The 18004-nt window shown below is 39.9% G+C and overlaps 2 protein-coding genes across 4 annotated transcripts in view; both read right to left on the bottom strand.

Moving 5' to 3' along the window:
- Positions 1 to 1430: 1430 nt before the first annotated feature.
- Positions 1431 to 11799, bottom strand: si:dkey-6n21.13 (P2Y purinoceptor 3). The gene is made up of 2 exons (XM_014021723.1): positions 11554 to 11799; positions 1431 to 4822 (listed from the first exon to the last, which is right to left on the bottom strand). Exon 2 carries the CDS (start codon positions 4675 to 4677, stop codon positions 3250 to 3252), a length of 1428 nt encoding a protein of 475 aa, XP_013877177.1. The 5' UTR covers positions 4678 to 4822; positions 11554 to 11799; the 3' UTR covers positions 1431 to 3249.
- A 1444-nt stretch (positions 11800 to 13243) lies between these two features.
- The window catches only part of si:dkey-6n21.12 (schwannomin-interacting protein 1), a 17813-nt gene continuing 13052 nt past the window's right edge, over positions 13244 to 18004 (bottom strand). For all 3 annotated transcript variants that reach the window (XM_014021722.1, XM_014021720.1, XM_014021721.1), the window contains exons 6-7: positions 17563 to 17680; positions 13244 to 15965 (exon numbers count right to left, since the gene is read on the bottom strand). In XM_014021722.1, the coding sequence (XP_013877176.1) occupies positions 15865 to 15965; positions 17563 to 17680 (219 nt within the window). In that variant the 3' untranslated portion in view covers positions 13244 to 15864. The remainder of the gene's footprint in view (positions 15966 to 17562; positions 17681 to 18004) is intronic.

The raw sequence follows: 18004 nt of genomic DNA, 5'->3' as shown, positions 1-18004 counted from the left end.
GCTGCTGCGTCTTTGCCTTTTTCTCTTCTCTCCTCCTCCTTCTGCAGAGAAGGCAGAGAGAGAAATAAGGAGGTTTTTTCCAATGAAGTGCAGCCAATAAAAAACGTCTGTCGATTGTTTCCCTTTCTTTCTTTTTTATTCTTTTTTTTTTTGTCTTGTTATAATTTGATTAGTCAAATGTGGGACTTTGTTTCAACTTGCGCGACACCGGGACAAGAGTGAAACATGTGAGACAGTCCTGCACAGTTTACCTGGGGCTGTAGGTAAATTACCTGCTGATTATAACTGTCCTCTGTTGTGTGGATGAGAGAAGAGAGAGGAGCTGCTTCTGCAGTTCTCCTCAGCTGGGTGTGAGGGCAATATTATTATTAACAATATTAATACTGTTGCCATTATAGTTGTATACACTAAATAAGAAGTGCAACCAAGGGCGACAGATGGAGCATAACAAACAAAAAAAAAGGCGGGTGCGACAGGGGCACTTGATGGTCTGGAGGGCAAAGGGCAGGTGCTCAGGCACCACCTGACGTCTATCTGTGCACGTCCCTGGTTAAGGGAGTTGTCCTGAAATCAGAGAGTTGGCGGTTTGATTCCCTGCTATTCAGTCACATGCTGAAGTGTCCCTGGGCAAGACACTGAACCCCAACTGCCTCTGATGTGYCCCATCAGTGTGTGATTTAAAGCACTGATTAGTCTCTATAGATTGATTCACCTGTACTAGCTTTGTATAGAGATGTAGTAGGGTGCTGTGTGAATGTGTGTGTGAATGAGGACAGATTGTAAAGAGCTGTGAGTTTCCTGGCTGGGTAGAAAGGTGCTATTATATAAGTACAGTCAATTTACCATCATTTCCAAGTTTTGTGTGGGCTTGCAATTTTCACCAGTCATCAGACCTGCAATCAACTTCCTTCAAGAAGTCAGGGTTTTTTGATCTTCAGCACATTTATGAGTCTATTAGTGCTTCAAGTTATGAACACATGATTCCAGGTATTATGACTGTGCTTCAAGAAGAGTTTGAGACCTGTTTTAACCACCTGGATCCAAAATCACTCAAGGCCTCAGTATGTGGAGTGGTAGATCTGGACATGTTTTGCAGTGGCCTTAAAGAACGACTTCCTGKCCTCAGTATCTTAACCAAACCACACAAAGATGTGATCATAAACCGGGCAGATGCTGAATGAAGAAACAGCATTTACACGATAGTGTTAGCCAACATAAGAAGATTAATCACAGACATTTCAAACTTTGGTCGTCTTGTACCACAACCAGCTCCTCACTACAGAGGCTTTTACAAGGGATGTGATGGAGGGTGGTGAGGAAGACCTGGGGACTAAACAGTTCCATGACTTGATTGCTCTTTTTTAGTGAATATATATACTTTATATGTGTGTGTGTGTGTGTGTGTGTTAAAAATCAAAACAAGACAAAAATAATAACACAATTTTATGAAATGTATTATTTCAAACAAAACATGTTCAGCAATGAAAAGTATGTGATACAATCTGACAGTTTAAGATCAGGTCCGACAGAAGTGAAAATACAGTGTTTACTACTGCAGGTATGTTGACACAAGTCCATCCGTCCGTCCATCCTCTTGCACACTTAATCTGTGCAGGGTTGGGGAACTAGTGTATATCTCGAGCAGAACTGTGTGAAAGGCAGGATACTGAACAGGTTGCAACACAAGAAAAAACAACCAGTCCTGTTTTCACCCACACCTAGTGACACCTCACTGTCGTCARTTAGCCTAACATGTATGTTTTTGGTCTGCTGGGGGAAACTGGAGTACCCTGAGGAAACCCATGCATGCATAAAAAACATATCCACAATTTTACACAGAAAGCTCCCAGGATGGAGGAGAGCCTGTAACCTTCTTGCTGTCAGGCAACAGCCCTAAACACTACTCCATCACACCAAGACRAAATGGATCAGCACCATGGAGACTGTACATCCACTGGACCCTGAGGAGGACCCAGGACATGCTGGAGAGACTATGTCTCTTGGAATCCTGGTGGCTGGGGAAAGAGAGGTCTGGGCCCCCCTGCTCAAGTTCCAGCCCCCCAATACCAGACTTTAGAACAAGTGGTAGATAATSGATGGATGGACCCCGAGGACGGAGAACTTATTCACAAACCAACGTGAGTTAAACAAAAAAACAAGGAGCAGTCCTTTGAAATGTGGTAACAATGACAAACTGGGCATTAGCCTTCAGCACGTGGCTAAGGATAACACAGGTAAAATTTGCTGAAATATGGAGGTTTTTCTTTGATTATTTTAAACATTGATATTTAATGATTTAGTTTATTTTAATTAAAAGTTTGTTGTACTTAGGATAGGATCCTACAGGCCACCTAACTATTCTAGACTAGATTAACACAGCATGTGAATCACACATTGTTAAACCCTTCATACTGAAACTGTACAAACAATTAAAGGTGAGACAAAAGGCTCTTTGAAGGGATCCAGATCCTGACGAGCCATGTGTTTCACAGAGTAGTTCGATTTTGAACAAAATAAGTCATCATGTAGGTAATACTGCTCTGATTCTGATCTGCTGCCCTCCACCACTCTGTCTGTTTCCTAGCATATCTAGCCACCCTGACGCTAAATTTAACTTAAACTCAGTATATAAGAAGTCAAAACTCAATAGTCCTAAACCTAACCCCGACCCARCAATAGCATTTCCCCTCATGGGGACTAGTCTTAGGACCCCATAAGTACCACTTGATTCCCACAAGCACATGTTTATGCTAAAAATGGTCCCCTATAGTAGGGAATACTCACACAAACACGAACAAACCTGCATTCACTGAGTTTGTGATAACTGAGGACTGCAGTTTGCAGTTGTTCGGTGTAACTGTTGGTTCAAAGAAATCAGTTCACACTGTCTGTTCTGTAGATGCTAAATCTGTTCCAGATTAACACAAACAGACCATCAGACACAGGAAATTGGGATTAGTTAGTTTTCAGGTGGTGGCCCATAACTTTTAATGATTAATAACTATCTTTAGACTATCTTTAGACTTTAGATAACTATCTTTAGTTAATATTTGTTAATAAATAAGCTTGCTCTTACACCTCACCAACATAACTGGTGAGCCCTTATTAATTCTCAACACCACTTAAAAACTGTTCCTTTAAGTTTGAAATGACATGAACAGAAATAATGCATGAAATTAAAGGCACATTGAACATGGTGCTTCATTATTCTCTTCAATCTATTCATCCATCCATGTCCTTATGGAGATGTTATTCAGCTATATATTCAACTTTTGCTCCCATTGTGTATGATAAACTGTGGAAGTCACTGTTGTCTTTTTGGTTAATCTGGTCCTTGATGCCTTCATGTGTTGCAACTTCTGCTTTTTCCATTGTTCTCAGCGGTATTAGAAGTTTGCCGTTCTGTTGGGTGGGGGTGCTTACCACTTGGCAGCAGTGAGCTCCCACCTTATCTTTAGTCAGGAAGTAAAGGAGGGCATTGAGCCATGCGTTGAATGAAGCTAAAGGTCTTGTGATTTTATAGCACATTGACACTGCCGTAATGGTATGACAAGGGACCTTTCTAGTCACTTTCAGCACAAGGAAGATGGTTCTTGTAACGTGGAAGGGGAAGAAGCACAGTGCAAAGAGCAGGGTAATGGTGATGATAGTTTTAATAGATTTACGTCTGCGGCTGGCATATGGAGAACGAGCACCCAGGAACACAGATATTTCTCCATCCTTCTCCATTGCTCTTAACAATCCAGTATTTCCTTTTCTTTGTATTTCAGAGATATTTCTGCCTCTTTTGTCCAAACTTCCAATGCCTCCATTTCTCAGACCTTTGTGGGATGATGGTTGAGAATGCAGAGTCCTAAATATGGTCAAAACAACATGAGAGTAGCACCAAGCAATTATGGAAAACGGTAGAAAAAATCCCAGCAAATGGAGTGTGATTCCGTAGGGGACATAATCATGAAACTCCTTGTCTATGGCATCATCCCAACAGTTCTGGTACTCCTCATTGATTTGTCCCAAATTTCCATAGCTGACATTACTGTTTTCAGAGACTATGTGATGGCTTGTGTTCTCAGTAGTTGCACTTTCATTGCTTCCAAACCCTGCTAATCTGGTTACATGACCAGTCTGGGCGAATCGAAAAATTGGGCAAGTCAATGCAAATACTACAATCCAAACCAGTACACAAGTGCACTTAACAGCTTTCTTGGTCTCCAGCGTGATCACTTTCATGGGGTGACAGATACCAAGGTATCTGTGGACAGAGATGCAAGTGAGAAAAAATATGGAGCAGTAGAGGTTGAAATAGAAAAGAAAACGGACCAGACGACACATGAAGTCCCCAAAGACCCAGCGGTCACGCATGATGTAACTAGCTACAAGAAATGGCAGTGACAGACCATACATAAAGTCTGTAGAAGCCAAGTTGACCATGTATATCAGAGAGGCATTCAACCGCTTGGTCTGACGGAAGGAACGATAGAGAACCACGGAGTTCAGAGTGATGCTAAAGATGAACGTGAAAGAGTAACAAATTGGAAGGAAGATGTACTTGTAAGTTTCATCTATGTTACAAGATAAACTTGGGGATACAGGGGAGGATGGGGGAGAGAAGGAGCTTAGGACATCATGGAGTATGGCTCCAGTAATGTTTGGAAGATTTCTGTGTTTGGATGACATCGTAACAGTCAAAGTTCTTTTCCACGAGTGGAGAATCAGGGCAGTCTCTTAAATGCATGGAATTGTTGCTGGATTTCCTTTTTCCATTCTTGCAAATCTGTGCAATCTTGATTTTAGATGGCGTTGTCCCAGAGTTGGTGTAGACCTAGGAAAAGAGTCAGATGGTCAGTAATTGTAACCAGATACTCTATGTTTATGACATCTGCAGAAAGGAGTGTGTCTCATCTGGTTGATGTTTACTGAGCTGTGTTGCTGTTTTCTGGTTCTCTTACACATTTAATTGAATTTCTCTATGCCAGTAGCCCAATATAACAAGGAAATATTGGTCAACAATGCTATCCCAACTCCAAAATACAGTATAACAATGTCAGAGTATAAGTATAACAACGAGTAACTCTTAAAATGAACAGTACTTTGTTTTGTGCATTTCTGACTCTTAACCATGGGTTTTGCTCATAAGTTGAAACATGTACGTTATTTTTAAAGCCCTCTTACATGCTGTGAAATGTTAAATGTCTTAAACTTGTTTGCATGAAGAATGGAACAAAATGCTTAATGTAAACATTTTATCTCTTGTATTTAATCCAAAGATATCTTTAAAATATTGTGAGAAGAAATTACCACATTATAAAGTAGTGTGCTGACCGAGGATTAGGCTGAATGAAGAAACTGTTCCTTTCTTATCGGAGGATGACCAGTTCCTACACTTTAACAATCACAGTCAAAATTAAGCCTGTCCTTGTTGGAAATAAAAGTCAGTGCAAATAGCAAACACCAGTGTTTTCCAACACCTTTTCTATTCTTCTTTGTCTGTTTGCTGGGCTCTTTGCTCTATCTGTTTGACCTCCTGTTGCATGCTGCTGATTTGCACTGTTTGTTTACCTTCCTGTGGAAAGGGGATGCTGCTGATTCAGACCCTTTTTTACCCCATTAGCTCAGCAATAAGTAACCACATTTCCTCACTGTTGTCTTATGGCTTCTCATGTTCACTCCCCTAATATAAAGCAAAGCTGTCAAAGTCTCAGACTTGTTTCTTGTCTCAGAATTTTCTGCCTAGTAAAAAGTGGGTTAAGCAAACAAGTTTGTATATTATTCATCACACTATTTGGTAACATGCTGCATATGTTATGTTGAAGAATCTCAGAATATGAGTCAAAAAATGAGAAGAAATTAAACATGTCGTAAAATGCTGTGGTACATGTTAGTGCTGTCCTCAAGGCTCCTTCTCATGTGGCCAACAAATGCGGCCCAAAAAGTCCTGAAAATGAAGGCTGCATCTAAGTATCCTTCCTGGATGAAGAGATCCCTAGATTCAATGCACCGTCATTAAACTAAATAGAAAAATGAAGACAGCAAAGTTTTTTTTAAAATCAAGTCATTGTAGTTTGTAAATTCATCATGGACCAAATAATTTGTTGTAATAATGTTGCAAGGAGATGCTTTAATAAATTTTAAGTAGAAGTACTGATTCTAGATGTTAGCAGACTTACTTTTGCTCAGCGTTTAATGTGAAATGCATGAAACATACTTTGGGTTCATGTTGTTCCTCATATTGTTTGAAGGAGCACACACTGTTATTTCACAAAGGTGCATTAAATTAAATCTGTCTCATGACATGACGTACAATAAACCAACAGGAAACAGAAATAAACAACAAACGAGAGCACCAGGGGCGGTTCTAGGGGCAGAGCAACAGGGACATTCACTCCTGCTGGAATCTGACTGGCCCCCTAAAGTGCCCCTGTCCTGTCACTCATCTGTCCTTTGCCAGAGAGCAATGATGGTCAGTGCAGTTCCATGTCYAATCACTAGTGTTGCTAATGAGTCAAATGGGAAAACCTAGCATGAATCAAGCTCATACTGTATAAGTATTTTTGAGAAAATTTGAACAATCCTGAAGAAAAAGTCTTTCAGTTGACAGTTGATGGCTTGATTTTCTCACAGGCCGTGTTGGAGAGTATTTTATGTATGCATAAAAAATACATGTAAATTTCTTAAGAAGAATTTATTGTGCAAGCTTTGTTTAATTAAAAGTGTTGGAACACGTGTGACTGGTCAAACATAGAGTCCATGTAGACCACGGCCAGTGTTGGCCACAGCCTACGTGGGCTGTAGGCCTCTCCTGTCGGCTGCCTAAACAGCTGCTTGAACGGCTGTGAAATGAGACCGTCTAGTCTATGGAAGACGTATGTTTGCGTGATCACGAGCTGCCTCGTCACCACAGTGATACATTTTRTATCACATTGTTTCAGTTGATTTCCTATGGTATGTGTTCTTCACAAAATTCAATTTTATTAGAAAAATGTTAAAAGTTGTACCACCAGAGGTGTCAAAAGTATTCACGTTCATTACTTAAGTAGAAGTATAGATGCTAGGGTTTAAAAATACTTTTTTGGAAGTAGAAGTATCAACTCGAGCTTTTTACTCAAGTAAAACTATAGAAGTACTGGTTTTAAAACTACTTAAAGTATAAAAGTAAAAGTAATGAACACTATTAAAAAAGTCCATTAAAGATAAAATCTAATGGTGCGTTCACACCGAACGCGATTTCAGCGTCAGGAGCCTCAGGTTTACATACAAAGTCTATGGTGGACGCGCTTCAAGCAACGTCGGGAAGTTCTGCGGCGCCTCAAGCGCGATTAGAGCAGCGCGATTTGAACGATTTGAACGATCTGAGCGTTCGACGCGCTGAGGCGCAAATCGCTGCAGTTAGAAAATCTGAACTTTTGCAGCTCGACGCGCTGCGTCAACCAATCAGAGAGACTCCACTGTGTGACGTAGCGACATATTTCCCGACGGGACAGTTTACTGAAWGATGTCCACTAACCTGAAACAGACAGAGCTCCTGCTCTTTAGCTGAAATGAGTGCTGCAGTCGTGTCCTGATCCGCAGCAATGCGTGACAGCGACTCATCAGACTGAAAAAATAGTCCTGAAAGCAGCTGTGAGCCTCTTCAATGAATTATCTGGTGAATTAATTATGAATTAATTATCTGATGAACGTGACACGCTCTTGCTCTCTGTAAATAAAGCAAAGCCACTTCCTCGTCCGACATTAAACAGAGCCCGACAGAGGAGGGAGGGGCGGGGCGGCTGTCGCTGTGCAGCGCTTCAAGAGCTGACCTGCGTCTGACCTCAAAGTGCACAAGCTTCAAACTTCAGCGTTGGCTGCGATTTTGACGCTGAAATCGCGTTCGGTGTGAACGCAGCATCAGGGTTTATAGCATCCACCCCCCACCCACACACACAATTTTACTTCTAAAATCAATAGTGAGTATAATGTTAAATTAAAATATTGAAAATTTTGGAATTAACTGGCCAGACTTAGCCTGGTAAAAATCAGATCTTTGTCCTTCACTTTGTTATGTACGAGGGTCTGGATTCGCAGCTATACAGAAGCGATTTTTGCTGGAGGCGTGGCCTCTGCTGAAGTTTAAAATGATTGGATCGGTTGGCCATGACGTATGTCGCTGTAAAAGAGGCTAGGCTAAGAAGCTAACAAGAAATTGCGTGTGCTGTAAAAAACCCTACAGAGAGAAGAAATGTACCGACCCAAATGAGACGACTGTAAATGTGAGCTGCTGCTTTGTCAGACAAATTTAATTTAATTTGGAAGCCTTATCAACATTGACTGGCTTCATTCACTCCCTCCACTGCCATTGATAAAATAACTAACAGACACTGCGCAGAAACTCAGCATAGTTCAAAACTCCGCCTTCTGTTTGCTGATTGGCCCAGGTAAAATAAACTATGCAGACTGTGCTGAAAATCGACGTTCTGATCTCTGATTGGCCCGGACGAAAACTCTCCCAAAGAAATCCTTGTCTATGGGAGAAATCCTAGACTTAGCATTGAAGAGAACCTACTACACAGGTGTGATGGAGTGAGTTCAATCCAATAGGATGTCAGAATGGTTTATATTTACACTTTTTACACTTATATTTACACTTCTCATCAACCACAATCAATTTCACTCTATCCATGGGCTCCATGTGTCTGGATAAATTTATATTTATTAATTTTTTTTCTGAACGTAGAAAAGATGGAATAAAACAAGTCAAAGTTAAATATATATGAAATACTTTTTGCATTTTTAAAAAGTAAGGAGTAGAAAGTACAGATAATTGAATTAAACTGTAAGAAGTAGAAGTAAAAAGTAGGCTGAAAAATAATTACTCCACTAAAGTATAAATAACCAAAATTACTACTTAAGTAAAGTAACAAAGTATTTGTACTTAGTTACTTGACACCTCTGTGCACCACTAAGGTAAGGTACCACTTTACAATAAGGCTCTCCTTATAGATGGCTTATAAAAAGGTTAATGACTAGTAATAAACATGTATAAATGGTAAATGGACAGAACTTATAGAGCGCTTTGTCAAGGCTCTCAACRACAGACTTGTAGAAGATCTGCAGCATCTTGCTGCAGACATTGAAGGATCTCAGCTTCCTTAGGAAGTACAGTCTGCTCTGTCCTTTCTTGTAGACTGCTTCACTGTTGAGTCTCCAGTCCAGTCTGTTGTCCAGATGAACACCGAGGTATTTATATTCCTCAACCACCTCCACTTCTTCTCCCATGATGGAAACAGGGTTTCCAATGTAGAAACCCAGTCTGAAATGTTTAATGTAGCACCTTTAGATGAAAAATGTACATGAACAGATTTGGCTCACTTTTTGGAAAGAAACTTGAAAGTTTTGTCTCTTTCTCATCCTTAATTAATATATAACTTGTTAATGGTTTATAAAGCGTTTATAGATGAATTAATAATCAATCTATAAACTATTTATAAATCATCTACAAGGGGAGCCTTATTGTAAAGTGGTACCATAAAGAAAACACATTAATTTTGGTTTAGCTCCAGTATCAGTAACTGCATTTTATTTAATAACTCACTGCAACAAAAGCTTCATCAGSTAAGTTGCTAAACATAGAGTTAAAAACAAATTCTTCAGTCTGTAATAAATTACTGAACTTTGACATAAGGAAAATAAAACTCTGCTGTAAAATAAAAATAAAAAAACTCTGCCGTCTTTGTTTTTCTGTTTAACTTGCTGACGGTGCAATGAATTCTGGGATACCGTTGGCCACATAGGATACTCTGGCCTGGCCCCAATACTTGATCTTCCACCCTTTGGTTTATGCACTTTCTTCTCYTAACGAATGTCTGTGGATGAGTGACTGAGGGCACAGATTGTGTCATGAAGCGCTTTAAGTACACATCCAATTTCAATGAAGTTGGGACATTGTGTAGAACAAATACAAACAGAATACAATCATTTGCAACATTCYAACTTCATAGAAATGGGGGTTGTAYTTAAGTTGGCTGGAAAGRTGATATATAAGTACAGTCCATTTACCATTAGAGAAAAGTGGTTCTACAACAAGCCTCAAATTTAATTTTACACAAACAAAAGGAGAAGAGTCAAACRAGTCAAGGTCACTGTTGCAGCTCCAGGCAAGTGAAGAAGTTTTTTTCACATCTGAAAAGGAGAGACCCAGTACTGTAATCATTAGGATTCATTCACCCTCAATGACAGGAAATCTAGCAAAACAATACCCCACAGACATAGGTGCTCCTTCAGAAGTATCTCCYAAAGCAGCAACCATTGGAAACTAGTTCTTGACCCAAAATGACAAGAAAATCACCGCTGAATTCTGAGTGTTTGTGACCATCAAGCCATGAAGCTGCATTTCAAATGGCCAGCTTTTGAAAATCACAGCCTGCTTTTGTGTGCAGTTTGCAGAAATGTATTGTTGGCTGTGCACATTATTTTGTTGCCTCCCTCACTTTCTAAACCTGTTTTGTACTYATCTTGGTAGCTGCCACCAATTATGGTTTCATCTACTTGTGTACACTTTAGAAGTGGAGACAGGCCAGTTTGAACCAGTTTTTCAACAACTATGATTTATTATGTGATTTTAAGATTTGTGGTTAGAGCCTCGAGTGTATTCTGTCAGTGGAGAGCTCTGTGCAGGTGTCAAAAGAAAGTTTTAGTGCCCTAGAATTGCTGAGAAGGATTTGAAAAAATGACTGCAATTTTTTTTGAGAGAAACTTTGTGAGAATTTTTTTTTACAAAATGTTCAAAGTTCACACGACAAAACTGCAACCCTTTGCAACTTACAGAAGAAAGCCGAGAGCCACCATTAACTTTTATTTGAACGTTTAGGAGACTCTCTGGTCTTATTGAAGCGTTAGGTTTTGTTATAATGGGGAGTTTAATGTATACTGTATTTTTTATGATACCATTGAATAAACAGGAAKCACTGGCTGCGTAAAATGGTGACTGTGGTAACTCAGAGGTCAGTGATGTGGTCTTGTAATCCTGAAGCAGCATATTTAAGCCCAGGTTGCTTTAGAAAATACATCAGATGTAAAACAATCATGAGTTTGCTCCTTGTTGCAACCCCTGCAAAAAGGAATAGCTGAAAGTAAAGCAGCAACACTGGCCGTGAAAAATGATGCAGATCAGTTTGGGTCTTTAATTTAAAAGTCCTGAATGAATTTAAAAGGTTGCAGCACTTATATTATTTCCTAATTATAGTTTCATAAAAACAGGAAAAACTACTTGTTTAAGACACGAAGTCTTATGTTTTTAAAGTCTCCAAACTAATTTTTCCTTAACAGTCAAAATGCACTTTAAGCCACACAGATTCAATGTCAGGAAACCTTAAGCCTCTTTGTTTTATGTTTTATTTTTATTATCATTAACAGTTATTTTTGGGGTTTAAAAAGGTTGGCTGATGGGAAATGTTCTGGAACTAAAACAGCTGTTTGGTGTCTGAAAACATGAGGATTAGTTTACTGTTTGAAAGGAAATGGAACAACTCATAAATATCTAAATCATCACAATCGGTTGTTAAAAAGAGAACTTACCAGAACCAGAAAGGTTCACTCCATTTGAGCCCTGGTCCAGATGCTACCTGTTTAATTACACACAAACCAAAAAAATACAAAAACTAAATCCCAAGGGTTTAAAATTCAGCTCCGTACTGAGCAGCAGCAGCTGGATCAGGGAACATTCACTTTTGGACCTTTTAGCTCATTCTGCTGCTTCTCTGAACAGCCTCAGCAGTTTCCTTGGTGACCCAATCCCTCCCTCCGTTCCTCAGTGCATTTCATCCACTTCTTTTTCTGCACTTTGCCTCTGTGCGCTCATGTTTTTCCAACTTGTTGACATCAGCTGATGTGTGTGCCATGATGTAAACTGATAAAAAAAAACACATAGAGTAAGTATTTAAAGCTTATAGGGAGATTCTGCAGTGAGGTTCTGTAGACAAAGTATAAACAGTTTATATCTTACCAGTTAGAGATAGCCTCTCCCTGGGCTGCCACCTTATCATAGTGGAGAGCTTTGAGTGTCCCAATGATCCTAGGAGCTATGTTGTCGGGGGCTTCATGACCCTGGTAGGGTCACCCAAGGCAAACAGGTCCTAGGTGAGGGATCAAAGTGCAGCCCAAAGACCCCTATGATGAATACGATGGATGGATTCAGTGTTCCCTTGCCTGGATGCGGGTCACCGGGGCCCCACTCTGGAACAGGCCTGGAGGTGGGGCACGTTGACGAGTGCCTGGTGACCAGGTTTTTGCCCATGGAGCAGGCCGGTCACAGCCTGAAGAGGAGACGTGGACCCTCCTTCCCATGGGCTCACCGCCTGTGGGAGGGGCCGTAGGGGTCGGGTGCCATGWGTGTTGGGCAGTGTTCGAAGGCAGGGACCTTGGCAGTCTGATCCTTGGCTACAGAAGCTGGCTCTAGGGACATGGAATGWCACCWYTCTGGTGGGGAAGAAGCCTGAACTGGTGTGTGAGGTTGAGAGGTTCCGACTAGATATAGTTGGACTCACCTTGACGCACCGCTCTGGCTCTGGAACCAGTGTCCTCAAGAGGGGTTGGACACTCTTCCACTCTGGAGTTGCCCATGCTGAGAGGCGCCGAGCAGGAGTGGGCTTACTTATTGCCCCCCCATCTCGGTGCCTGTACGTTGGGGTTCACCCCGGTGAACGTGGGGGGACGGGTTCTCACGTGGGTAATGACAGTGAGACCTGGAGGGGCGTGGTTGGGAGGAACGGCCCCCCCGACCTGAACCCGAGCGGTGTTTTGTTATTGGACTTTTGTGCTCGTCATGGATTGTCCATAACAAACACCATGTTCAAACATAAGGGTGTCCATATGTGCTCTTGGCACCAGGACACCCTAGGCCGCAGCTCGATGATCGACTTTGTTGTCGTCTTATCTGATCTTCGGCCACATGTCTTGGACACCCGTGTAAAAGAGAGGGGCAGAGCTGTCAAMTGACCACTACATGTTGGTGAGTTGCTCCGGTGGAGGGGCAGGATGCCGGTCAGACCTGGCAGACCCYAACGTTTAGTTATGGTCAATATAAATCTCTTTTAATAAAAGACAAAAAAACCCTCTTTAATGTCACTAAAATAAATAAGATTAAAAGTTCACGAGATAAAAAGCTAAATATAATGTAAGAATAAAAAGACAGGACAAAAAGGAGAAAACAAAAGTAAGATGAAAACAAAACAAAAGTAAGTTAAATAAAGACAAAATTAAGAAGAAGTTAAAGGTAAAATCTACTTTTATTTGTCTCAAAGGAAATTTGTGGCACATCCATAATAACAATACACACATACAAAATAAGAAACATGCAAAAATATTTGAAAATGAAAAAAAAAACTTTATTATTTACTTATTTGTTTAGTAGAAACTAGTTTAATTTACAAATCGGCTTTTGATTCCCTTTCCTGATAGCAACAAATGAAACAAGAACTCGTAAATCATTTAAGTAATTGATGCGTTTCTACATACCAGTCTCAGTGTTTCCGTACTACAGTATTATCCAAGGACATCCTGTCCCCTAATGAAGGTATTCAGAAAAAATTAGGTACATTTCTTAAGTTACTAAATGTTTGTTTGTGTTCACATGTGACCAACTCCCTGTGGCTGGGGAGATGTCAAAGCTGATAAATAATCAAAACTCATCCCTTCCTCTAGCACCACACCTCCGACCTCCTTGGGACTTTTCTAACTAAAAGCAACATTGTATTAAATCCTAAGCATCCAGGGTGTCATCATTTATGCACAGACATGTTTGATTTGTGAGCGTAAACTCCTGCTAACAAAGATACTGTTTGTCTGTTTCTGCTGCTTCAGTTTATAGAATTAAACAATAACACTAAAAGCCCACAGATTATAGCAAAGGAATGTCTACATTTAACTCTTAATTACCACTCCACAATATTCTCATTGTGAAAGTCAGTTTCAGATGATTATAATTTATCATAAAGTTCTGCAAATTTCAAGTCTACACAAGATTAGAACAATACAAACAAGGTTTTGGCTTTCTGGATGCCCATAGCTTGTTTGCACACTGCGATGGAACTGTACTTTAATAAATGTAGTTCAATAAATGATCAATATGAAAAATACATTATTTAAATAGTTACATGACCAGAAAACCTTTAAATATAATTCCTTTGAATGAAATAGTAATTTTAAGGGAAAATCTTTTAGCTTGGCAAATATAATAAACTACTAATTTATTTAATTTTATTCTGTGCAAAGGTTATAATGTTAYAATAAAAACCATCAACCTTTTTAATGTAACAAATTTATATAAAGGCAAAACAACCCTTTGAGAGTCAGTCTTTAAGAGTTTGATCTATGTAAATACATTTTAAGTAATAAACATTCACAGTGTGAGGATTATGTTTGAAAATTTCAAATTATGGGCTTCTTTTTGGCTAAAAATACTATAAGATTAGCAATAACCCAGACAAACTAGACAAAGAGAATTTAAAAAATGAATGTAAAAACTGAAATTTGGTCTTCATATTTGATCATTTATTAAATGACAATCAAAATGTTACGACCAAGTAAAAAGGAAAACAGAAAACTTAGTAAAAAAATGTTTTGTTGTTATTCTACTCGTTCATCAAATGTTAAATTTATTGCTGTTATTGAAGCAAAACAAACTTTAATTATTGACCCTAGGCCCTGAAACTTAAGGGAAGCACTGGATCAAGATAGAGGTCTCTTTATCCCAAATAAGCTTTAAATTTCAGTTCAACAGACAGGCTGACAATCCATATCTGTAGGTCACACTGTTCAAAATCTGAATTTTACAGTCTGTACCAGATACTCTAAGCCTCCACATGGAACAAAGATTTTTAACATGAGCATCCCACCTGTGTCCAATGTCCACCTGTAGACAGGTTTTGTTTTGCTTTTCAATTGTAAGGCCGACCCAGCTCCGCTCATCCTCCTTACCCCAGGCCTGATTGTGTTTGCTTTTAGCAGATGTGGGTGGCATTATCATATTAAAAACAACCAAATCTTATTTCATCATCAAATCGGGCCGAGCAGCTTGACCTGAATAGAACCACAGGTCTTGGGGTACCAGAAATTTGGCTGGAATTGGGCCACAAGGGTGAACCCCAATTTGAACCTAGGCTGGACCTTACAGTGCAAAAAGCCATCTAGATATTYAGAAAGAAACCTGATTCATTGATACACTGAAGAGCCAACCGTCTGCTTTACCCACTTTTCCATGCAGAGTCTATGGGAAGCTGGTACTTATGTCCAGCAGTCACTGAGTGAGAGACTGGGTACATCCTGGAAAGGTCTTCAGTCCATCACATGGACACAGAGACAAACTACCATTCAAAGTCTCACCCACGTCTTTAAACAATTAAGAGTTACCAATCAATGAACCCAGTATGAATGTTTCTTAAAATTATTTTCTTAAATAACCACTGCAGATTAAATCACAAATGTGGGGGCAGCTGCTATGGTGGGTACAAAGTGGGCATGATGTGGGGAAGCAGACACTAAAATAATGTGCACAGCCTTGAACGTAGTTTTACAAAACATGCATGCAATAATAAGCTGTGATTTTTAAGAACAATTCTTGCAAAACTTAGCTGCACAGCTTGCAGGCCACAAAGACTATTTCAGAGAGACTACAGTTGAAAATTTGTGAATTTTCTCACAATTTTGATTTTCCAACAATCATAGTCCAGTGAGATCATCGCTGAAGAGAACAGACTGAGCCGTAATACTTGCTGAAATGTTTTAGTAAAGCTCAGCTAGATTTAGTAGCGGGCAGGAAAGGGGGATGTCCGGTTCTCTGACCTGCAGCACTTGTTGAAATATTTTAGTGAAGCTCATCCACTGATGTCCTTACAGGGCCATGAGGTCCTGAACCTCCAGTAACTTGGCATCCTGCTCAGTCCTCAGCTGGTCTCGGATGTGGAGCCGACTCACCAGTTCCGAGCTTCTGTCTGACAGGAACAAATGATAAAAAAGATTAAAGCCCATCACAGTTTGAACTGCACATCACACATTTTTACAGACGTTACAAACTTTTTTTTACATCAAAACAATGACAAATTTACAACAATTTCCTGTTTGTTGTTCAACTATTTGTATGCTTGTGAAAAACTCTGTTCTCAGTAGTGAACTGAGGCAGTATTTCTGAGGGTGAAGCATGTCGGACGTTTTGAATAGAATAGAATAGAATAGAATAGAATAGCCTTTAATTGAATGTATTTATTAAGATACTCTAAACACAGAGACATCAGGGGCAGAACTTAGAGGCTTAAAGGGATGTCTGACTACCTGCACGCTGGCCTTATTATGCTCTTATCTTCCTAATCTACAAAAAATATTTGTGACGTGAAAACCTTTACTTAAAAATGTTATGTTTGTTACATCAACAGGGATATTACTTAGAACAAAATCAGAGTAAGTGTATGGGGTTACACTTCTTTATGACAGGTAAGGCAATCAAACTGTTACRAAGGTGATCAAGTACAACACTGAAAACTTAGACCTTCAGATCAAAAGAGCAGCGACTCTTGCTCCTATAACCTTTAGGTTGTTCTTTTGGCCACACTCTTTCACAGTGTTCCCAGAACAGGCAAAACCAACATGAAAGATTCGGCAATAGTTTTACACCGCATGCCCTTCTGGACCACAGACCTGACCACGGAGCTTCTGCAGCCCCAGTATACTCAGGCGTGCAATAATAGTTTTCACATTCTTAACAGTTTCCCCAGCATGCCCTTTAGGTGTCACCAACCGACCAAAATCTGTAGAAAAATGTGTACACCAGCTAGTACGTTGGCATGAGGTTGATCACATTCTTTGTAAAGTTGATGCATCTGAACCGTTGTGTGGAAAAGGGTGTGCACCACATTTTTGTGCAAACGAGTACAAGAAGCTGCAGGAAACTAATAAACTCAAATTTTCAACTTCTCCAGAGTGTGAGTGAGCCAAAGAGTGCATAGACACTGGACCAGAACCCAAACGCTGGAATGAGATCAGCTTCCTTGTCAGCTAGCTGCAGTACAAGTTTTAAGTCCCGTCTTTTCATGTAAACAAAAAAAGACACTGTAAAAATAACATAAAACTCAGATTTTGTTATTCAGGTCTTCACTGTTCTTCATTTTCTGGACTTCTTATCTTGCTGCTGTTTGTTGAACTATTGTTTTTAAACAAATGTTTAACTGTAATTTGTTACGTCATGTGACATCATGATTGCCTGCAGGTGAGTTGGCAGGGCTTAAAGAGACATTGACAGTGTGTAAACACTGGGTTCAAAAATCCAACATGGCAGCTTCTGTAAATCRCTCCCTGCTTGCTTCAAGTCCCAACAAGCTGCTCAGCTTGGGCAAATGTGTTGAAGTGATTCAACACAATCTACTGGCTTCCTTAGATTTATTGTTTTTTTGTATGGTGCCCTGAGATGCCGTTTATTGTAACTTGGTACTATATAAATAAACTGTATTGAACTGAAGTGAGTGAACAGCAAAAGAAGACAGGGACAGTTGGTCTACCAGTATAAGTCTACGGTAAAAACCCTGGAACATAAAGTACCTTGAATGTCCTTGCTGAGAGACGCACAGAGTTCATTCAACTCCTTCACACGGAAAGTCTGCAGCTCATCAAGCTCAAGATGCTTCCTCTGCACCAGAGGTTCTCTTCCAGTTGCAGGCTGAGAACATAAGAATATTTTACAGAAACATCAACTCCCTAAAATCACAACTAACAAAACCTTCTCTAGTGCACTTTCATTTATTTACTCACAAAACATGTGCATAGAAGATGAATAATCTGAAATCATAATGTGAACATGTTGAATTAACTTGTAGGTTAGAGTGTGGACTTGTAGGTTAGAGTGTGGACTTGTAGGTTAGAGGGTGGACTTGTAGGTTAGAGGGTGGACCTGTAGGTTAGAGGGTGGACCTGTAGGTTAGAGGGTGGACTTGTAGGTTAGAGGGTGGACTTGTAGGTTAGAGGGTGGACTTGTAGGTTAGAG

The sequence above is a fragment of the Austrofundulus limnaeus genome, unplaced genomic scaffold, assembly GCF_001266775.1.
Source record: "Austrofundulus limnaeus strain Quisiro unplaced genomic scaffold, Austrofundulus_limnaeus-1.0 Scaffold302, whole genome shotgun sequence".
NCBI lineage: Eukaryota > Metazoa > Chordata > Actinopteri > Cyprinodontiformes > Rivulidae > Austrofundulus > Austrofundulus limnaeus.
This window is presented reverse-complemented; position numbering and strand designations above follow the sequence as displayed.